At 46.1% G+C, this 24,034-nt stretch overlaps 1 protein-coding gene across 1 annotated transcript; it reads left to right on the plus strand.

The window, feature by feature from the left end:
* The first annotated feature begins 4,582 nt into the window (after nt 1-4,582).
* Nucleotides 4,583-8,003, plus strand: Id4 (inhibitor of DNA binding 4, HLH protein). Its single transcript, XM_032884672.1, has 3 exons — nt 4,583-5,463; nt 5,804-5,862; nt 6,451-8,003. The coding sequence occupies exons 1-2, from the start codon at nt 5,023-5,025 to the stop codon at nt 5,846-5,848; spliced, it is 486 nt and encodes a 161-aa protein (XP_032740563.1). The 5' UTR covers nt 4,583-5,022; the 3' UTR covers nt 5,849-5,862; nt 6,451-8,003.
* Nucleotides 8,004-24,034: the final 16,031 nt, after the last annotated feature.

The raw sequence follows: 24,034 nt of genomic DNA on the forward strand, positions 1-24,034 counted from the left end.
ATGATTACCTGGTTTGTGGACTCTAAGGCAGAGCGAAAATTCACTTGCTTTCCCTTGTTAAAATATTGCTAAAACAGCCCATCACGGTGGTGCACAGTTATAATCCTAACGGGAGAATCGGGGGCTCAGGTCTAGCCTCTGCCACACAGTGAGTTTGAGGCCAGCCTCAGCTAAATGAGTCTTGGTCTTAAAAATAAAAGTAAGTGGGGTTGGGGGTTAGCTCAGTGGTAGAGCGCTTGCCTAGCAAGCGCAAAGCCCTGGGTTCGGTCCTCAATTCCGAAAAAATGAAATAAAATAAAAGTAAGTAAGTAAATAAATAAATAACATGCCTAAGGATTTCAAGAGGGCAGTAGAGGAGGGCTGTAGCTGGTGGGGGGAAGTGGGGGAAGTGGAGGGAGGCTCTCAATCCTAACTACCTTAGTGTGTGAAAGTTCAGCAGACCTGCCTGAAAATGTGGAACACTTAGAGAAAAACGTAAGAGAAAAATCTTCCTTACTTTAGGTTAGGAAAAATGTCTTAGATCCCTGATAAGATAAATTGACGAACTTGACCTTGTTGAGATTAAAATATAAACAACCGATCTCTTAAAGAGACCGCTATGTGAACAGAACGCAAACCAGAGGTCAGGAGAAAATATTTCCCAAAACTAAGAATGCAATCGCACTCTGTCCATTTGTTAGATTCCAGACAAAGTCCTCAGGTCTTTTTCTTTTTTCTTTCTTTCTTTCTTTTTTTTTTTTTTAATATTTATTTATTTATTATATGTAAGTACACTGTAGCTGTCTTCACACACACCAGGAGAGGGCATCAGATCTCATTACAGATAGTTGTGAGCCACCATGTGGTTGCTTGGATTTGAACTCAGGACCTCTGGAAGAGCAGTCATTGCTCTTTTTTAACTTTTTTTTTTTTTTTTCCGGAGCTGGGGACCAAACCCAGGGCCTTGCGCTTCCTAGGCAAGCGCTCTACCACTGAGCTAAATCCCCAACCCCAGTCATTGCTCTTAACCACTGAGCCATCTCGCCAGTCCCAAGTCCTCACGTCTTAATACAGTTTTAGAGAGAGACCGCAGGACATATTTGTACGGAAGTGTATGTATTATAAAGAGGGATTCAATAATATGAAAGTATTAAGCTGAGAGCCCTAAATTGATTTATGGGCTGTCAGGCGTCACTAAATTTTAATCTCCTCCCTGCCCCCCCCCACGCCTTTTTTCCCTGGCTTTAATATGAGAAATGCTTTTGGAAATTCACCTACTTCTAATCCCTTCAAAACTTTCCCAAATAAGGTTTTTTTTTATGGCCACCTCTGCCCAGCTATGTTCAATAAACAAGGTCCTCCTTTCTAAGACTGGGCACACCAAGAAGTTGTCAGTGTTTCCTGGGTGCACGTCAGCAAGTCTGCTCAGGTAAGCTTGTAGGAGCAGGACAGAAGCAGCTTTGAACTTGAAGTGAAATTCCCCAGCTTTCTCTTGAAGTGAGGGACATTCCATCCAGAGAGATCATATAATGTTCCAAAATGGTTCCCAGAGCTCTGACAGTATGCAGTATCTCCTATCTGTGACCACTTCTAACAACGAGAGGAAACTAGGACATGGGAACACGTGTGTTACTATGTGTCTGAGCCCACCTGCTGGTCCCTTACAAGCCTTGGAGAAAGAAGGAAGGAGTCCTCCAGGGCTTATAGGCTGACGAGAACAATAGACTTGGGTGCTCTTCTAAACACAGAGGCACTGGAGATCTAGTGTTTGGCGAGGGTCTGGTGCACACTTAGAATGTCCCTCAGGACAGCAAGGCAGGTCTCTTCATCTGGAGGGCGGGTGTCTACACGTCCATGATCACCAGCGCTCCCGGATAGTCAATGAATTGTTTACTCCTAGATTTCCCCTGAGTCTCTGGCGCTTCCAAGGCAGTGAGTTTGGGCAAGCCTACCTCACTTTTACAGGAATGAGTGAAACCCTTTTCTGTAAAAGGAAGGGGTACAGGCAAGCTGTGGTTCTTCCTCCAAGCAACATAGCTTAAAAGGTTAATTCAAACTCTGGTAATTGCCAAACATAGAGAGGTTTTGTTTTGTTTTAATTCAGTTTTGTTTAATTCAGTTTTGCTGTCATCTAAGTATCTATGTCTAAGAATTAAATATACGTGTGTGTGTGTGTGTGTGTGTGTGTGTGTGTGTGTGTGTATCATGAACTCTGGTATGCTCTGGTTTCATAGGCCCAAAAGCACAAGATCATATTCCTCAATCCCATTGTTTACTGTTTTATGTAGCGCTTTAATTTTTTATTCTCTTCATGCCTTCTGCCCCTCCAAAGGAGGCATACAAGAGCTGCCCCCCCAACCCCCGCCTTCTCCATAGACAGGGTTTGGGAGGGGAGGGGGAATTCACATTTTCCAAGGTGTTCATCATCTGGTGAAGACTATTTCTCTGACCTCCTGCTCCACGTGGTAACCCGACACTTCTATATTTAAGCCCTGTCCTGCCACAAGCCCTGAAACTGTGACGTTTGGCACAGGCGAGGTGTGGGTCTCTGAGATAAAGCAAATCCAAGAAGGTCTGTCACATATTTATAACTTCAATCTTAGTGTGGACAGGGTTGGCCGAGATGAACTTTCGATAGATTGTATGTGCTCTGGACATAGTGAGGGTTTCCCTAAAACGTGATAAAATACATGTATGTATGTATGTATGTATGTATGTATGTATGTATGTATATGTGTGTGTGTATGTATGTATGTATTTCTGGTATCAAATGTGGTGATAAGAACAGATAACAAATATACTAGTCCCTCCAGGACTGCCTCCCCCAACTTCCTGTCTAAAATCACAGTATTTTCCCCTGTCTGGGTTTATAGTTAGAATGTGTTAAGTCTTGGGAAGAGAGTACTACTTAGCAATTTGTAATTTTCTCAGTAAGTTTGGATGGAGACTGGACACACAAAAGCAAAGGAGACTGTCATTTGTTCCCAATAATTAGGGACAGTGGCCTCTAAGGATTTAGAGAGGGGGAGATGGTTATATCCGTCTACGAAACTGACATTTAATAGTCTGTTCCTCATTTCATCAGGAAGGAGGAGTGCACTCTGGGAAACGGTGGCGGCCAGAGAGTCACAATGCACACGCATGGCAAAACCAAACAGCTGCCTTGTATGGGTGTCCGAGTTCTGGGAAGTAGGCGGGAGGAGCATGGAGCCCATCCCCGGTGGCCTGAAGACGCGAAGACCACATCTCTTTCAATGATCAGGGAAAATGAAGGCACCAGTCCGTGCCATGTATGGGAAGGAAGAAAATTCTCGGGTTAATTCATCTCTAAGCGTGGCTAAAGGTGGGAGGGCTTGCAGGGGGGAAGCACTCAAAATTCATTTCCTGTGAGCCGTGAGTTTTGTACTCCTTTGCCATCTGAAAGAGCGTGGTTGATTTTTTTTTCTTGAAGAGGACACACAAGCAACACTTATTTTTGAACCCGTGAAGGACTGTTTTTCTGCTAAAAAGCACACACACACACACACACACACACACACACCCTTAAAGGAACAGGCCTTGTAGCAGGGTGGGGCCTAAGCAGGGCCCGGGGGACTGGAGATGTGCATGTTAATATTTTGTAGCTATACAGGGAAGCCTCTGGACTATTCTTATCTCCTTATTCAAATCGAGGTGCGCTGAAATATGTGAAGCTGTGCATTAATGGCTTAAATTAAGTTACAGGTATGAATTTTACATAAATCAGATTTCTATTATATGTCATGGTGGAATTTAAAACACTTCGTGTCCGTGCATTTTTTATTTTTGCTTGCTCCAATTTAACACCCGCAAAGGATTTCGTGTCTTAAGCCCACTTAGGCGTCTGGCTAGGTCCAAGAAAAACCCACCACGATCTTGGATCTTGTTTTATGTGTATTTCCCCTTCCTCAGAAATCCCGCATTAGATCTGGCATCCGGCATTCTTTTCCTCTATTTTTCTTTTACTTGGCTTTACCGAGCATATATATGCATGCACACATACAGGGAAGGCTACCCCTTTTCATTCCATCATAAGGGCTCCGCAATTGTGCAATGATGAATGATGATGCTGAGGGGGATAACATAGACAAATGAACCAACGTGCTTCTTGAAAGCCAGCCCTTCTGAAAGCGCTGGAATCTTGGGGACTGATAGCCTGGGGACTGAGTTCCCCGCCTTGAAGAATGACAGGAGACCCACAAACAAGGCGCAGAGTCCCTCAGCAGCTTAGGCCCATGGAGAACGCATTCCAGCCAGCACATTCCCCTAGTTCTTCCTAGGAACTTCTCTCTCTCTCTTCCCCTCCCTCGGGCACTCTCCATCCTGGCCCGACTCCCACCCAGCTCTCATTTTCTCAGATCCCCCTCCCACAGCGTTGACGGAATGGAGTGTCCTTCCCATTGGCCCAAGCGTCATTCCCCGAGGTGGCACTGTCCTCCTGATTGGCTGGTCACTCCCGACCCCCCGCCCATCCCCGCACTCCGGTTGCCCAGCGCCCCGCCCTCGCCACCTCCCTCCGCGCCACGGCCCGCGCGCCCAGCTCGCCCGCGTCCGGTTCTCGTGGCGACCCGGCCTGCGCGCTGGCCCCGCCCCCGAGGCGCGCGGCTCTACAAATACTGCTGCGCCGGGAGCCTGGCGACGCTGTTGAGCTGGGAGGCGCGGTTGGAAGTCGTTACTTTGAGGGGGGCCAGTCACCGGCTAAGGGAGCTCGGGGGCAGCGATCCACCTTAGTCGGAGCTCGAAAGAGAACGGCTCAGGGACCAGGGTGGGCTACTTTGTTTTTCTCTTACCCGGCTTTTCATTTTTCTTGTCTTTTGCTTCGGGCCGAGTGTCGCTCACTAAAAACTGAGATCCCCTTGCCCAAACCCCGAGCAGCCCCTCCGGTCGATTTCTGGAGCTTGGAACCGCCGGGTGCTGCGAGCGCCGGGCGCGCAGGCGAGGGGAGCAAAGCGTATCGCGGGCGGGGACCGGGAGCTCGCTCTACCGCTTGTCCCCCAGCGGGTCCTTGGGCGCAGGAAGCGCGCGATGAAGGCGGTGAGCCCGGTGCGCCCCTCTGGCCGCAAGGCGCCGTCGGGCTGCGGCGGCGGGGAGCTGGCGCTACGTTGCCTGGCGGAGCATGGCCATAGCCTGGGTGGCTCGGCAGCCGCCGCGGCGGCGGCGGCGGCAGCGCGCTGCAAGGCGGCCGAGGCGGCGGCCGACGAGCCGGCACTGTGCCTGCAGTGCGATATGAACGACTGCTACAGTCGCCTGCGGAGGCTCGTGCCCACCATCCCGCCCAACAAGAAAGTCAGCAAAGTGGAGATCCTGCAGCACGTTATCGACTACATCCTGGACCTGCAGCTGGCGCTGGAGACGCACCCTGCTCTGCTGAGACAGCCGCCACCGCCCGCGCCACCGCTCCACTCGGCTGGGGCTTGCCCGGTCGCGCCGCCGCGGACCCCGCTTACCGCGCTCAACACTGACCCGGTGAGAAGCCTCGGCGGGCGCCCTGGGCATCGAGGGGGAGGTGGCGGGGCGGCGAGATATGGGTGGTCTTCCTCCTCTCAGGGAATGACAGCGGCTTCTCGGGTCTCAACCGGGAGCCGCCTGCTGGGCTTGGTGATCGCTGGTCCCAGTGCCGAAAGCGGTTGGGACTCGGAGCCTAGCGTCTCCGGAGTGTCCCTTGCATCACAGGGGGGCTTCCCCAGCTTCGGGCTGGGGTGGCGACTCTGCTCGCTGCCTAGTTCCCCTGGACGTCTCCCGGGTGGTGGCGACTGTGTTGTCTGAGCACTCTAACCTTTCCCTTGGTGTTGGGTTGCCGTTCCAGGCCGGCGCCGTGAACAAGCAGGGCGACAGCATTCTCTGCCGCTGAGCCGCGTTGGCCAGGTGAGCGCTCAGGTCCCCAACTGGGTAGTGGACCACCGGGGTCGCACCTCCGCAGGGGTTGCCGGTGCCAGGCACCGCTGCGATCTTTGTCCCCTAGCATTTCGAAGCGTAAAACCCCCGTGGACACCCACAGCTCTGCAAGGCAGTCAGTCCACTTTGCTTTCCAACTCGGGAATCACACTGTGCGGAGCTGAGCTCATCAGCTGCGGTCCCCGCCGCCCGCGTTCCTCTGCCTGTGACCGACAGGCTCTGCTGGTCTCCTCTACCTCTGAGGACATCCTCGTGATGGTGGAAACTATCCCAGTGTCCCGAGATCTCCCAACCCTCCTCCCTACCCTTCATCCCCAGCTGAGCGGCCTGACATCCACAAAGAGGGATGCGGGTAGAGCTCCCCGAACGGGTCCATTAGCTTTCTCCAGCCCGCATTTGCCTCCCGGGCGCTTGGCTGAGCTGCGGGCTGCGGGTGTTGCCTGACCCGGCGGTTTGTTTTGGGTTGTTGATCATGCACGTCTTGAGTTTGGTCGGTGGCGCCAGTTAGTCTGCAGCGAGAAGGTTCACACACCCCCTCTATTCATTCCTCTTCCACAGGTGTGCGGCCGCCTGAGCACCAGCGAGCCAGGAGCCCTAGAAAGGGAGGGCCAGAGCAGAAATTAAGAGAAAAAAGCCACCAGAGGAAAGGGGAAAAAAAAAATCTTCAGCAAATCTAGAAACGTTGTCTCGGCTTGTCATTCCAAGAGAGAGAGAAAGAAGGGGAAAAATAATAAAACTTAAATTCACTTTTACTTTTTTGCACGTTCACAAGCATTCACCGTACGTATTCTCTTTTAGTTTTTTTTTTTCTTTTATAACCGCTGTGAATTGTACATTTCTGTGGTTATTTTTATCACCCTTTTGGAGATGCAGTTAAACTTTGAAGCTTACGTGTGACAAGCGGAAGAGCAGTAGTGAATCCAACTTTAGAGGTTACGTTGTGACGAGCGAACTGTTTTTGTTTCTGAAGCTTTACTAATATACCAGAGCATTGGCGACGTTGTTTTACATCTGTTGTTTAAAATAGATGATTATAACAGGGCGGGGAACTTTTTCTCTGCAAGAATGTTACATATTGTACAGATAAGTGAGTGACATTTCATACCCTGTATATATAGAGATGTTCTATAAGTGTGAGAAAGTATATGCGCTTTAATAGACTACTGTAATTATAAGATATTTTTAATTAAATATTTTTTGTAAATATTATGTGTGTGTTTTTTTAAATCTATGGGAATATTTCTTTTGGAAAATTATTTTTCAGCTCCATGGCAGAGCTCTTAATATCTATCTGGATGTTTTCTGTTTGGCCAAGCTGTTTGATTTGTTTTGTTGTTTTGCCCGGTATCTAGTATCTGAGGCTCAGAAGTAACAGCTCTCTGGTACTGGTTTGCATGATTGCATGAGATGTTCAATCACGAAATAAACCCGTTATGAGTCCTTTCAAATGTGCTTTCCTGACCTAGATGGGAACCTTTGTATTTGAAGTGTACATGTGGAAAACATACCTTATCCGGTTTTAAGTACAGGGTTTTATAGTGTAATATATAAAGAATTAAGTGTGTGAGGTTTTTTTTTTTTTTCCTTTTTGAACTGAGGTCAAAAATAGATTGAGTGAATTTGCATATAGGATGGAGAAATACTTGGACCTTTAAGGAGTCTACAGAACTGCTGTCTTTTCAAAGTGAAAATGTTCGTCCTTCATTTTACACTAAAGCGTAATGTCATGAAGTTTCCTATCTGTACAGATTATTTAAATCATAGAAATGAAAAATGTTCTCTGCTTGCTACCAAAGGACAAACTCTTGGAAACGGACATTTTCTGCCCTCCTCCCTCCAAAGAATATTAATAGGCATCAAGTAGGAGAAAAAAAAGAAAAGAAAAAGCAAAACCATACTGGAAAATCCTTCAAGCAGGGATAAAAGTCGATCTTCAAACAGTTAACTTAACGTAGACCAAAAATTCTGATGACCGCATCTAGATTATTTTTCTATAAAAATGATTTTCACTATAGTGATGCCAGTCACCACTAAGCCACTGTCCAATCCCATGTGCTGTGTAACTTTTACATGTGAAAATTAAAAGTAGATTTATCTGTCTTGTACTGTGACTTCTGATGTGATTTCTTAACGCTATAGAATTGACTAAGGCCCCTTCTTCCCTTCCGGGAGAATCATACATTCTAGGCGAGCTGCGAACTCCAGGGTTTATGAATATCACACATATAATGTAATGGGTATTTTACATACCAGTTAGATGGAATTTTTAAGAGTGGGAGAATTAAGTAGGATTTAATTGGGTGCTTTGTAAATAGTGAAGTGTGTGTAAACGTGCTCTGTTTGATTTTTAAAAGGTAAAGGATTTGTTTCAGATTATACAAGAATAAAAGTATTATAGACCCAAGGGACTTTTTAGGAAGTCGAAGTCAAATATTTATGGGGATCTGAAATGTCATAGTTCCTAGTTGTCAGCTAGGGGATACCTCAGCAGAAAGGGTCAAAATGAATGAGAGGTTAAAAATTGATTGAGGGTTTGGGTAAAACCTGTGCCATCCTGTCCCCAGGGCTTGCCCCTTAGCTCCTTCCCTGGTCTCCGGTATGTTTAGAATTTTGGTGTTGAACCTTATAAAAGTCCAAGGGCTGCCTTTGGATGAGGTTTGTGCTTGGTTGCTTTACATCGCTCATACTTCTCATACATCAGGAAGAAAGCGCCAGACTACTGGTGGAATTCCGGATCTCAAGAATTCTAAGGACTGCATTCTTTGTTATTAGAAAGGGCACAGTTCCTCCTTTTCTTTGGCAGTTTAATTTCAGAGGGATGTGTCACGTGTGTGTCCTTCCCTGGGACTGTGCACTTGTGCCTGACTGCTGAACCCTACCTAAGCTGTTAGACAGAGTTTAAAACTGCATTGCTTGGACTCTGAATCTTAAAAAGAAAAAGTTTGCATGTTTCTGCTGTTAGAAGAGAGATATTGGCGTATAGATTTATATTTGAGCATACACAAAAACCCACTGAAAGAAATAACGGAGATCCTGTTCTTGAGAGCTGATTATTTTTTCCTTGGCCCACTGAAGCAGCATTTGACATCTCTAAAGAAATACAACCACTCTGATTAAATGACAAAAACCAAGCATCCTGTGCAGTTGTAGAAGATGCCACATTCTATGAATATATTGTCTTTGTCCTAACCAGCAACCAGATAATAAAAAACATTTTAAGTCTTTTATCCAGATTGTTTTACTTATGCAAATATTTAGCTTAATAAAAGAAAAGGCCCTGGCCTGGTTTGGGTAATTTGTAGAGTTTCATTGTATAGGAAAAAAACCAAAGAGTAAGGTTCATTTTTAAACCCTGGAAGGAAAAGAAATATCCCCCACTGTGGATGTTATTCCTCAAGTTGTTACAAAATCCTGGCATCTCAGACATCTTATGATAAAACAATATATACCTTTTCCTTTGAAAAAACTGACTTTGGGTATTGTATAATTCCTACGCAAGTTCATTGTCAACTTTAACGGCATTTTTAAAACTTTAAAAAAAAATTGATTCAATTCCCCGCCCCCCGCCTGTTGTATTAGGTACCTTCTGTACTAATAAATCAATCTTCACTGAGAAAAAGGATCTGAAGTCCGTGGTTTTAATTGACTTGTACCGAGTTATGCAATTTTTTTCATGATCAGGAACAGGTCTCTTGGTGGATCGCCTCAATTGTTTACTGTGTTCCTTACCATGGGGTGAAAAGTGTGGCTTTAAAAGGGGAGATGTGAGTGAGAAGAAAACCTGGTCAGAATCGGGTAGCTTCTCTACTAGATAGTGTCTGTTCTGACAGGAATCAGAGATCCTAAACCCGAAGACAGTGCTACCCAAAGACTAGCTCCAGAAAGAAAGAAAGAAAAAGGAAGGAAGGAAAGTACATAAGGGTCACACAAATTATTTTGGAGAAGTGCAGAGTCGAATCAAACTGCCTCTTCCTTTCTAGCGGGCACATATTAATTATATACATGTTAATCAGCCCACATAGCCTTTGGCTCTCCACAGGGCCAAGCTCCTACCCTCCAGGCTTATGAGGAGTCCAAGCCTTCCCGCTGCTACTGTTGTTAAGTCCGGGAAATTAATTTTCAGCTTCTGAGCGAATCTTAATAGGGCTGTCCTCAGTAGGCTTCAGACCCACCTGGCTTCTAACATTATAAGCCATGATGTTCTGCTAAAGTAGCAGGTTCATTCATTAGAACCACTGCCCCCAGGACTGTAAAACTGATTTTACACCCAGCTGTACCTGAAACAAGATTCAGTGCCTATGTTCAATGACAGAGACACTATTTACAAATGGGAACCAATTTATTGAAGGGGGACAACCTTGGGTCTCAGAGGATTCACTTGGGCCCACTCAAAATCTTGAGAGTGAGTTTTTCCTGGTGTGTTTGCGGTCAAGTTTACATCTTATCCCTGTTATTTCTAAATAACTCTGTTAAGTACTAAAACTTGGGTCTGGACCACCTTACCAGTGGCCTTGCATGCACACCAGAGCAAAGTGATTCATACTCTCCTGGATTGTGAGTCTCTCTTGGACAGCTCTCACCCAGCATTCCATATTTAAGCACAAGGCAGGATTAAAAACAACCCCCCCCCAAACCCAGGTAAATCAATTACTTTTAGAAAATCCTAGGATGCTGTTTGAACCTTGTAAGTGATCTCAAGAAAGATAAAAGGAAGTTAGATGCCCTGGTTTGTATCATCAGAGAAAGTCCGGGAAACAGCAACTCAAGGAACACAAAGACTCACTCACCACTGAGGCTGGCTGTATTTAAAACAGAGGATGCTCTCTAAGGTTGAAAACTCTATTCCTTCCTACACCCCATGGTAGCTTGAAAAGTGTTTGGTGGAATGAACAGTGTCTTGTTCAAACAGCTTCTCCCTCAGAGGAGTCCCACTCACTCAATCCTTTTTCCCTTCCACCTGAGCTTCAAACCACTGCATCAGCTGTCCTCTGGTCTGTCTGTCCTGCCTCTGAGAAGCAATAGATTTGACATGGTCTTCCCCAGACTTGCTCTTCTTTGAGATTCTTTATCTTGATTGGTGGAACTTCTTTATGGGTCAGAAATCTGAGAAAAGCACTCAATTGTGCCTCTTGACTCCATCATAAACATGGCCCCTGAAGTTGATGTCCCTGGGTCACCTCTGCTACCCCCATTCACATCGGGATTCAGTATTACTCCCTGAGCTCACTATTTTAAATTTTTGTGCATGGGTGTTTTGTCTACATGCGTATCTGTGGACCACTTGCATGCCATTGTCCTGGACCCCACCCCCACCCCCACCCCCACCCAATGGTGTCATGTCTCCTGGAACTGGAGTTACAAATGACCATGAATTCCATGCTGGTGTTGGGAACAGAAGCTGGGTCTTCTGGAAGATCAGCCAGTGATCTCATCCCCTGAGCCATCTCTGCAGCGCCATCTCCTGAACTCTGCCCCATCTCTTTCCCTCTTTGCTCCCCCACATATGAATCTAACCATTCACGGGTGGCCTGCGGATGAGTTGGAAGCTACAGGCAGGGTCTTCCTTCTCTCTTCCCCCTTCTCTCTCCCTCTCTCTTCTGTATAACTTGTCACCCTCTCTTCCTATGGAGGAATGTCCAGTTTCCTGCATCAGCTTAGCTGATCATCTAGGCACTAAATGAGTCATTTCCATGCCGGGAATATAATTCGATTGGTAGAGTGCCTATCCAGCACACCGGAAGCCCTGAGTTGAATTTACCACATAAACTTCAGCACCCGGTAAACTGGGTATAAGGGCTCATGTTTACAATCCAAGCACTTGGGAGGTAGAACCAGGAGGATCTGCAGTTCAAGGATCAACGTAGTGAGTTCAAAGCCAGCCTGGGAGACATGAGAGCCTGTCTCAAGTGTGATGGTGGTGGTAGTGGTGATTCCCATCAGTCCTTTCTGTCCTCCAGTCCTTACTTCATTGCACACAGATTTTATGTAAGGATTTTATCCTGTATGTGTTAATTCAGCTTTCCTTCCGAGTCTTGACAGAGTATGACAGATCCCTGAGTGTTACAGGGAGATTAGACCAGGAAAAGATTCACCTGGGATGTATCTTCTGTACTGTGAGGGTGGGGGGCAAAAGACATCTACCCCGCTAGCCAACCAGCTAAGTCAACCTGACCTGTCTACGGATGCTCTTTTGTTTCCTTTATTCCCACACCGTCTTACCCCTGCCTGGACCCCCAATCTCCAACTCCCAGTCCTGGATATTAAACTCCCAACTATCAAGATTCAGCTGCTGCCACATTTGGAAAAGGATTTTTTTCTTCACCCCACCATTTAGCGACTACGTCTCGGTCCGTATTGTCATTATTTCATGACCATGTAGATGGTAAGACCCCTGGCCTTCCGAGGACTGCGGGGCACGAGTGTTAGCTCTGTACCAGCAAGTCTAGCAAATTCTTTGCAGCTCAAAGCTGCAGAGGAGAGATTTTTCATTATCTAAAAGCCTTTTGGCTGCCTCCAACATGGAAGATAGATAAGCCGTGTGTTCTTGAAAATGAAGGAGTGCGGTCAGCCGCAGGCAGAGGGTTGGGAGGAGACACCGAGAAGGGAAGACTCGGGGAAGAGCAGATCCTGTACCCTCGGTAGAAAAGGAGGCTTCATTGATTCATGTTAGGGTAAGTAGTCAGTGTCAGTCGGAGCCTGGGCTGAAACTGCAGGGCAAGGGGGACAAATGACAAGTGACTGGATGTGGATGGATTGGAAGCTGTAGGCAGAGGGAAACCCCCCACCCCATCTCTCTCCCTCCCACTTCTCCTGCAGCAGAATGTGTGCCTCTGATCCCAGCGTTAAGGAGAAAGAGGTAGGCAGATCTCAGTAAGGTGGAGGCCCGCCTGGTTTATAGAGTGAGTTCTAGGACAGCCAGGGCTTGCAAAGAGGGCCTGTTTCAAAAGCAAAACAAACAAACAAAACAAAAGAAGAAAAGTGAGCAGAGGTAAAGCTCTCCACAAGGATCAAGAGCCACCAAGGGGGCCTTGACATGTGTAAGGTATGTACACACACAGAGGCCAGAATTCAGCATGAGGTATGTCAATGGTCTCTCAATGAATGTGGAAGCTGACTGGCTGAATAGATTAGTTTGTCAAGAAACACCAGAGATCTACTGGTCTCTACTTTGCGAGCCCAAGCTGCCTTGCCTGGTCTTTCCTCGAAGCCTTTTGGGGATCTGAACTCGGGTCTGGGAGCTGATGCAGAAAGTCCTTTCACAAATGAGTTGTCTCCCTTCCAAGGGAGTCTCTGGATGGGACCCAGGGACAGGTCAAGTATCAAATGCTGGTTTCTTTGTAGCCTTGGTTTTTATCTGGTCTTTCTCTGAGTGGAAGTGATCATAATAGCCTCCTATATTTTCACACTAAATCATACCACTTGCCAAGGAAGATGCAAAAGGATAGGCAAAAAAACACCACCCTCTCCTACGTACATCTTTCCAAGTTATTACCATCTCTCATTGTGTTTACACGGTAGCCATGCAGGCAGCATAAACAACCAGGTCCTAATAGTGATGACACTCTTCTGGAAAACGTATTCAGAAAAAAAAACTTATTGCCTTTCCTATATCGACTCATCCTAAGACATTGCCTAGAACCCAGCATGGAAACACTGGCTAAGTGGGTCTACCAAAACTACTGTGTTAGCCTTACTACTACCTAACACGGGACTACTGCATACTAACACGCTAGCCATGTACAGAGTTGGGATGTGTTATCACTGTCACCAAATCTCCTGGAAGTTTGATGGACAGAGCAGGGAAGGACCCGAGTGTGCCTGCCCTTGCCCAGTGGGAAGTTAGGCATAAGTAGAAATAGAAGACATGGGTGTGTAGGACACGGTCACTAGATAGGCACACCAGTGGTTTCCACAGTGAGCATACACACTTGAGGGAGTTCAGCCTTCTTGATGCAGACCTTTCATGGTTCCTTTTCTACGCTCCAGAAGAGCCATGATGCTCTGTGCACCGATCCCAATATCTTAAACGCTCTGGACAAGACAGATTTGAAGAAAGTTAACACAAAGGGTTCCGGTAAGACAGAAATGCTGTACGGGGAAAACTATGAAGCCCTGCTTTCTTCAAGCTTCCTTGTAGTTGTGGGGAGGGGGCTGTGTCTGTTGATTTTGCTCTGGAAGGCCAGGCTGAGCACTTACCTAGGTTTTGTTTCCTGATGTGTGGCTAAACGCTCATAACTGGCACGGTGACTACTCTATTTACATTCTCCCGGTGGAGAAGCAGCGTGGAAAGACAAAGACAAACCTAGAGTGCCGTGCCACCTTACAGCTGAGAAAACGGAGCAGGAGCGGGAGTGAGGACGCACACCTGTGATACCAGTGCTTGGGAAACAGACGGATCATCTCCAGGGGTTCAAGACCAGCCTCAGCAAGTTCATGACCGTGGTGGAACTAGGTGAGACCCACCCCCACCCCCATCTCAAAATCAAAAGCAGAATTAACAGGCTAAAGTTGAAAATAGCATCCAAAGCTCTGTGTTCTTCAGGGCTGAGGAAAACCTATCTCTTAGAACTGATGTTGAAAATTACATTTATGTGTCCTCGGGTGTAGTAAATTTCAACAGAGATGGGTGTCAATAGTTAGGGATCCGCTGTGAAACTTTAGGATGTGCCTTTTGTAAGGGGGAACCTATGGAATAACTCAAGCCTAGAACAGGACAGCCATCACCTTCTTCTGACCTCCAAGGGCACCAGGCAGGCTCTGCACAGACAGACAGACATTCAGGCAAAGCACCCATATGCATAAAATAAAATAAATCTAAAAGTATTTCTTTCAGAGCTCAGGCCTCCCATCCTCCATAGAAAAACCTTTAACTTAAAAAAAAAATACATTTACACTATTGGAATTCATTCTCATTCTTTTTCCTTTCTTCCCTAATTTTTCTCTCCCTCCCTCCTCTCTCCTTTTAAAAATGCTTATTTGTGCTGTTATATTATATATTCTTTTTTCTGAGAGAACCTTTCCCTACCATACAAACCAACCATTCCCTTCACCCTTACGAAGGGCTCTGCCCCAAGAGAATGACACTGTTTTGAACAATAGCAACTCTAGAGACGGAAGGCTGCTCCTGAGGAGGTGGTCACAGCGCTCTGTGCTGTTTTTGTTGTTGTTTGTTTTGTTTTGTTTTGGTGTGGGGGTGGGGGTAAAAGACTGTATAACCATTGCACAAGTCAACCTTGAGGTACTTATCACCCCTCAGATCCCACCAATTTGCTGGTCAGCTTGGACTTCCAGTTTCCTGCCATGTGAGACACCCACACAGTGCCATCCCCCTGCCTCAGCACTTCAGAGACTAAGCCTGCCCTTGTGGACCTGTGTCCTTGCCAAGTCCAGATTTCATTATCACAGATACAAAGAGAAAGAACCCTTGGTTCTTCAGTGCCTATGAAGTGGCAGATTAGTTCTGCTCCAGAGTGACTGTTGGCTATCAAATCGGCATAGGACTTTAAGGTGGGCGTCCCGAAATCTTCTGGGCAGTGTCAGGTGTGTAACTAGACTGAACAAAATCTAACCTTGCTATAGAGTTTGCTACTACAGTTACTCTGAGGTTATCGAAAGGAGGGAGAAAGAGAGAGAGAGAGAGAGAGAGAGAGAGAGAGAGAGAGAGAGAGAGAAAAAGAGAACACAAGCATATTTTCCTACTTTGTGATCAGAACTCTCCACGGTTCTAATTTACCTTGTTGATGAAATTTTTAACAAATTTCAATTATTTATCAAGAAATAAAGTGAAAAATCCGTTAAAAATACATATAGAGTCCAACTTTCAAAGGCGGCATTTAAACTGCCTGTTAAGTAGTCTGATCTTTTCTGAGTTGAGGTGTTTCTATTGTACTCCGAGTGGGAGAAAACAGGAGTTCAGCACTAGGCAGAATTAAAAAGAAAAGAAAAGAAAAAAGAAAAACAACAACAACGAAACCCCACCATCACCACCAAGTTCAGAAGACCTCAGGAGCCTTTCACAGCCTTTCACAGATTTGTCTGGACTGTAGGATTCCGTTTTGATCACTCTTTCTCACCTGCTTAAGGAGGGGCTGCATCTGATCTACTCCCAAAGTCACCTCCCTCCGGGAACTGCGTTAGACAGAGGTCCTAGTGGTGCGGAGATGACTCCACAGGTCTGGGCTAAGAGTGTATGTTCAGGCAGGACATGGTGGCCCACACCTTCGCTCCTAGCATTGGAGAGGCAGAGGCAGGCGAATCTCTAGGACAGCCAGGGCTACACAGGGAAACACTGTCTCGAAAAACAAAAACAAAAACAGCCAACAATAACAATTAAAGACTGTGTTTTTAACTTGAGGCCTCAGAGGCCTCTTCCCAGTCTTTCCTATGCCATCTCAGTCTCTTTAAAAGCCCAGCCCCGGGGACACTGGGCATGTCCTTCCTGTCCCAAACTCTCTCCTGGAAGTGCGCTGACTCTCCGGGATTTTCTCCCTCGGGCGGATCTTACTGGGGAAGAAGCCTCTGCCAAGAACAGACTCTGTTAGGGGCTCTGTTCCCTGTGGAGACCCCGCAGAAGCAATCACGGAACAGCAGAGGCAGCCGGGCCGGCTTCGCCCCTGACTAGAGCTGCCTTTGGGGTCAGCACGGGCTTTCTACAGGTTGGGGGTGGGGGGCGGGTAGGAGGAGTCAGCCAGGACAGTGGCTTCACTCGCTCCTTTCAATCCCATGAATCACCTACCTGCTTTTCAAGCACGTGGGACAGGAAACAAATTTCTGACAGGGTGAACACCAGGATTCCATGAGTTTTGAAAACGACCCCGACTCCCCGCGCTGGTATTCCTCAGGTGACACACTTGCTGGGTCCTCCAGGCGGTGTGTGTAGGTTATCTGCTGCCCTCTTTTGAATTTTAGAGCATACTGCACGCAGAAATAGGGCCTGTTGCCCGAGGTCTTTCCCCCTGTGAGACAGCTCCCCCTTATCCAGTTCAAGCTGGAATGTGCTAGAACATTCCCTTTGAGTGGGGCCTTCTTCATCACGTGAAGTGAAAGTCAAACCTATTCTCTAAAGCAGTAAAGGACTCAGAAGACACAAGGCATCCTTTTCTTTTTTTCTGTCGTATTGACATACAATTGACAAATGATACATTCGAGGAATGCAGCTTGATTCTCTACATATCATGAGGTGATCTCCACAATTAAGCTGTGTGTGTGTGTGTGTGTGTGTGTGTGTGTGTGTGTGTGTGTGTGTGTGTGTGTGTCTATTAGGGCATGTGGTGGTGGTGTCTGGGTGTAGTTTGTGTTTATGTATGGTGTGTGTGTTGTCTATGTGAGGATGGGGTGTAAATATTTTTGTGTGTGTGATGGTGTGTACCGTGTGTACATAGATGTGGATGTGTCTGTTGGGGGGTGTGGCTGGCGAGTGTGGTGTGGGAATGAGGTTGGTGTGTGGTGTGTGTGTGTGTATGTGTGTGTGTGTTAAGTATGTCTATATGCAGTGTGTGTGAGATGTGGGGGCTAAGTGTACATAGGTGTAAATGTGTCTGTGGTGTGAGCGCGCGAGCGTGTGTGTGTGTGTGTGTGTGTGTGTGTGTGTGTGTGTGTGTGTGTGCGTGTCTCACACCCAGGTTGTATGAAGAAGACTGCCATCCGGCCTTGTAATACCAATTCCAGGTTTGTTTTCTAACAAGGTTCCATTTTGCTCACTCTTGTGTCACTCTTGTTCCTACCAAAAGGCACAGAGCTCTGAAGAGCTCCAGTTGGGATCCACAGCCCAGATTGTTTTGGGAACGGGATGGTGTACAGGTCTGAGCAGCAATCCCAAACACAATAGTCTATTTGCAGTCCCACGAACACGGTCACCGTGGGCACATTAGGTACCCGGAACCTCCTGCCCCACAAAACGGAAACTTCAGGCTCTTTGACCAATGAAGGCTGGTCATGTTTCTGGATACAGAAAATAAAGTATACATCTATACAATGAAGTTTATTTGACCAGAAAGAGGAACAAAATTAAGTTGTTCGCAGGAAAACGTGTGGCACTAGAGATCATCGTTTTAAGCAAAATAACAGTTGCAAGCCCCATTTTTATGAATTTTAGCTTTTAAAACTCCACGTGCAAATGCTTTCCCATTCATGGCTCATTCCACTAATCGCAGCGTCCACGTGGTCATACTCTCACAAAGGAAGAATTTCCTTCTATCTTATTTGTTTTAAAGACTGAATATTATTCTGATCTATACATTCAAATACACATGCAGGACACATTGTAGCTCTCCATCCATCCACCAAAGATCATCTATTTGACTTGTTTCTCTTCCATGGCTACTAGGGATACATTCTTTCCTTGCCTAACTTCTTCATCACCCAGAAGACCATGGCCTCAAGCCTGATCTACTTTTCCCTTAAATGCCTACATACAGTCCCAGTGACCAGGATCCTAAAAGAGTAGGCACACTACAATACACTTCAAAGCCTTTCCAAATGGTACTATTTGTCCTTCCATGACAGAAGTGGACTGAGACGCTCACAGGGTTAACGGGGGATCTCAGAGACGTTGAGGGACCTTATGAAAAGCCCAGCAGCGTAGCTCTCATGAGCCCTCTCCTCTCTCCACCAGCTCTCCCAGAGCTCCTTCCCCCAGATTATAACTGTCCCCTCTTCCTTCATGCACCCCCCCCACTCATTTCTATGACTTCCTTATACCAAAGGAATCCATGGAACAGGAAAAAAGAATACCCCTGGGAGACAAATATGACAGATGATTGTCACCCTCACCCATCCGTTTCCTAGGATTTAGAGAGCAAGGAAATGGTAACCATGCATTGCTAGGAAAATCAAGAGAGGACCATGTCTCCTTTTAAAATTTTTTTATTTATTTACATGCCAAGTATTGCCCCCCTTCACGGTATCTCTCACTTGCCCCCATCCTCCCTTTAACTCCAGAGAGGATGCTTAAGAATAAACCCTCTCCGAAACTTGATTTTCAATTTCTCTGTGGCAGTGTCTCCTTCAGCCTGTCCCTATAGCCATCAGGAAGAGAAAAACAGCCACCCCCTTCCTGTGGCGATGAAGAGATGACCGTCTCAGTGCACACTTCTTGGTTGGAAAAAGAGCTAGCGGGTGACACTGTTATCCTGACAAGGGAAATGCTAGAATTTTCTGTTAGCCCAATCAAGACCACTGGAAGATTAAAGGGAACTAAAAATACAGACATCCTTACAACGTCTTGTGCATCAATGTGGCTGGCTTCCTGACTGTACACCCTCTCTCTACAGCTCAATAGGACGCACACTCAGTTGGCTGCTTTGCTGTGGCTGTCTTGAAATTCTTGGCAGTCTGTGAGCAATGAGCCCATCATTCCTTTTTCGCATGGCCCCTGCAGACTATATAGCTGGTCCTACCCAGCATTCAAAAATAGCCGAGTCCTGAGGCACGCTATTCCTCCTTGTGAGGAGGACGGGTTAACTGTCTATCTTAGCGGTATGCTGTTGTGTGGTTTGCCTAGTACCTGTCAGGATTCTCCCAGCTAGCAGGCCTGCTTGCAAGAGCAATTCTGCATGGCAGACTGGCAGTTTCAGTCTCAGGGCTGCAGGCTCGGTCAATTACAGAGAGAAGTTTCCATGGAGAAGGGTGTGATGGGCCTGGAAGGAATCATTGTGGCAGGTGGAAAGACGCTGAGAAATTCTGCACAGGGGAGATCATTCAGGAAAAAGCGTGGCTTCCCAGCAGCCCCCAAGAGGACTCTTGTTGAATCTAGAAGAGACAGGAAAAACAATTTCTTCCAGATTCTTCTTTATTAGCTGAAGCCACAAGGCCCCTGGTGCATATTCAACTGACTTTTTTTTTTTTTATGTTTCTGTTTATCTTGAATTCTTCCAGAGGTTGTTTTTTTTTTTTCTGAGAAGCACTGTATCAACATGATTTGTTTTATTATGATGCCATGTCATCTCGTTCTCGTTTGTCTCCAGCTCACATTTGGTCGACGAGACACTGCCTTGTTGGATGATCATGTACAGATGCACATTCTCACAGTTATCATAGAATATCATTCATTGAATGTCCACTACCACATTCGATGCTAGGAGCAGACACGTGGGAACATGTATGACAATTTAATAATGGAAGGAAATAATACACTTTCTATTTAATTCGACGTACCAACCAAACAAAACAAAACAGAAAGGCACGCCGTTTGCTCCCTGCACCTGCTGGGTGGTGGCAAGAAAGACCTCTAAAATGTAGAAAGCGCTTGTCTTCATTCATTTCCCCCAAAGAATAATAGATCAGTCAGAGCCCTGATGCTGTTTTAATAATGTACAATTTACAATTCATTGGTTACCAAGCACTCACAGTATAATTAATTTTACAGACCTGTTCGGCAAATCTGTGTGGCTTTGTACAATGTGGGCGGGGGGCAGTGTCAGAGGAGGGCTGCCGGAGAGAGAAGGACAAAGAAAGAAAGACATCTTCTCTCCTCTCTCAAAGGAACCGGGTCCTGCACCAAGCAAGCAGATTAGCAAACAGAGAGCCCGAGAGCATCACTCTGTCTTCTGGAGACCAAGGTGGAGGGAGCCGCATCCTCGAAGCAGAGCCGCTGAGCAGGCCGCTGTGGAAAGGTGATCACGGTTAACTATGCTCTTCCACAGATCAGACTGAAGTGGCCCGTGCTTGCCTCCTCCCTGCCTAGTGTACAGCAGATGCAGCACTACTCAGTGGGGTGTGGGGGGCACAGATTCCCTCCCAACCCCCTACCCCTCAGGAGCACCATTTACTCCATCAAACTGCTGGGAAGCCATGAGAAATGTTCTGAACCAGATGTGTTTTGCTTTATATGATGCTGTCTATTTCCTTCCACTTACCTGCCAACCACACAATTTCCTTCTTCTTTGTAGTAGAGTAAAACTCGAGTGTGTGTGTGTGTGTGTGTGTGTGTGTGTGTGTGTGTGTGTTGTACACCATATTTTCTGTATCCGTTCATCTGTTGGCGAACACCAAGGCAAATTCCATGACTGAAATAAACACACACGCACACACTGCATGCACATGCACACACACACACACACACACACACACACATGCACACACACACACACACACACACACACACACACCATGAAAGTTGAAGTAAGTCTTTGGGGAAAGAAAGGAGACTAGTGGATGGAGCAGGAGACCATGAGTCAAGCCTTTGCTGCATAAGTGTGAGAACCTAAATGTACCCCTAGAACCCATGTGAAAGCCAAGCACAGCAGCACGCATCTGTAGCCACAGTGTTCTTGTGGCAAGATGGCAGAAGGAGACAGAAAAACACAGGTGGGCCAGCTAGGCTGCTGCGTGCACTGCGGTAGCAAACAACAGAGACCCTGTGTCATACCAGGGAGGAGGCCAGGACCAACTCTGAAGCTGTCCTCTGACCTGCATGCCCACACAGTGGCATGCATGTACCTGTACCCACAAGTGCACACATACCATGCACACACATCATACACATACACCATATACACACACTATGCACACACACACACACACACACACACACACCATACACACACAAAATGATTTCCAATCACTTAAAAATGTAGGCAAAGTACATGATATGTTTGAATTAAAAGTCTTTATGAAGTCATCATTACACATAATAAATATATGCCAATAAAAAATAAAATTGCTGGGGTTGGGGATTTAGCTCAGTGGTAGAGTGCTTGCCTAGCAAGCGCAAGGCCCTGGGTTCAGTCCCCAGCTCCGGAAAAAAAAAGAAAAACAGAAAAAGGAAAAAAAAATAAATAAAATTGCTAAGTTTCTTACCTATTCTGATTAATTACTCATTCTGTTTTCAAATATGTTCTAACACATGTATACACATTTTTGTAATATATAATATGATATATATGCCTATACATATAACACACACACACACACACACACACACACACACACACACACACACACATATATATATATATATATATATATATATATATATATATATATATATGTATCTTGGAATCAGTTTATCCCCAAAAGAAAACCTGCTCAATTGTTCACTATCGTCCTTAAATTCTTTTGTGTGTGTGTGTGTGTGTGTGTGTGTGTGTGTGTGATTATGTAAAATGCACTTCGATTTATCCCTAAAGCCTGAGCTCTTTCTCCCTGCTGAGGTTCCCCTGTAAAGCCCACAGGATAAATCTTGCATGTGTAGAGTCTGTGGCCTCCACACAGCCTAACATATTGCCATGCCTAACACAGAACAAACTCAAGGAGGTAGACCTTTCTGGGTGGACAACCTGAGTCAGACCTTGACTTTGTCATTGAATGGTTTTCTTGTCAACGAAGTCAAAACCACATAGCACAGACTTGCAAAGAGCTCAAAGGGTGTGTGTGAAGCTGTCACTGTATCTGAGCTGTGAGAGTTCAACACAAACCTGACATTTTGTTCACTACTGAGTCCTCTCCATCAACACAGCAAGTATCTATCACACAGAAGATACAATGTAACCCTGGGCAATGTAAGCCGTGGAAGAAGATGGTACTTAGCACCAAGAGGGTTAAAGTCAAAGACGCCAAGCAAACCACAAGGTCCACTTCCACCTCTTATGGACATTCAAATATCTTTATGATATCATCATTATATACAATAAATATATGCCAATCAAAAACTAAGTTGCTAAATTTATTACCAATAATAAATTATCATATCAATTTATTATTATAATATATATAATTATAATATATACTATATTATATTTTTCCCTCAGAGAGGGGGCATTTATAAAAAAGAATGGAAGTCCCTGTGAGCAGAAAGGGATTTAAAGTACCACCACTTACATAGATTAAAGTTTACCACTTCCTGGGTAGGCTGCAAATGCTTTGCCTATTCATTTAATTTCTCATAATTGTGTCTGCTGTCCTCATCCTACAGGCAAGGAAGAAAGGAAAGACATAGAGAAGTCCAAGAGGGACTCAACGTCTCTTCTAAAATCTCAGGAGTCAGCTCTGTAGCCATTTCTGTCCCAGAGCCACCTGGATAGATACTCTATGTGGAACCAGGGCGTATGTTAGCAGTGCCTTCAAATATTAATTGGCAAAATTATACATTAGAGAATTTTGTATCTAGATCTCCTAGGGAGATGACCAAATATTCACAACCCAGAAAGACTGAGTTGGAAAGGGAACCCTAAAAGTCTGAAGAAATGACAGCCCTGTGATGATTCTTGGAACCTCATGTCTGTGGTAACCTTTAAGATCATCTTTAGCAGCCTACCTAAAAAGGACCCCAAAAGGCTGTGTGTGTCTCTGATTTATTCAAGTTCTGTAGCCAGGGCAACAGACTTCCATCTAGAAAACACGACACAAGGGGGACGGAGAGCTGTTGGAACCGTCGAAGGCTGAGACTAATCTACAGACTCAAAGCTCTGTTGGGATCAAGACTGTCTGCCCTAGGGGGCCCCCACTCTCCCTCTTACATGTGGTGGTGTTGCTTTGGGGCCGAAGAGACAGTCCTGTGGTGGAGAGTATTTGCTGCTCTGCCGGAGGACCAGGAGTTCAGTTCACAGTATGCACATCCGGCTGTTCACGACTGCCTGTAACTCCAGCTCCAGGGGACCGAATGCCCCCTTCAGGCCTCTGTGAGCACATGAGTGTGCATGCACACACACAGACATGTGCACTCGAGTCGTCTCGCTTCTCCCACATCCCCTCATTTCTCAGCCTATTTCTGCCATTTCCTTCTCTCTCGCCATCATTGGCTTTACCTCATTCTCTTGCTTTAGTCAGTTCGGGTTTCCAATCCCTGGGACTAATGCCACCAGCCCCACTGCTGTCCATCACAGTCCCTTTTCACCCTCTGAATGTCTGAAGAGAGCCCAGGAAGTCATAAACCTCACCATGTCTCTTGCTGTTCTTCATCATAGCTCCAAGAGAAACTCATATCTGCTTTTTTTTCCCTGCACAGTTACAGGTACTGTCCAGCACAAGGGCCTTCTCCCCTGTAGTGTAATAGACCTCTTCTGGGAATCCAAGGATGTTGGATAGATCTAAGCTCCGGAGTTAAGCCATGTGATTGATTGCACACTACCTGAGGCTACCATAGGGGAGCAAGGGAACTAGTAAGACCGGGAGAGAGGGAAGGGAAGCACATTATATGTCTGCA

The sequence above is a fragment of the Rattus rattus genome, chromosome 14 (genome assembly GCF_011064425.1).
Source record: "Rattus rattus isolate New Zealand chromosome 14, Rrattus_CSIRO_v1, whole genome shotgun sequence".
Lineage (NCBI taxonomy): Eukaryota > Metazoa > Chordata > Mammalia > Rodentia > Muridae > Rattus > Rattus rattus.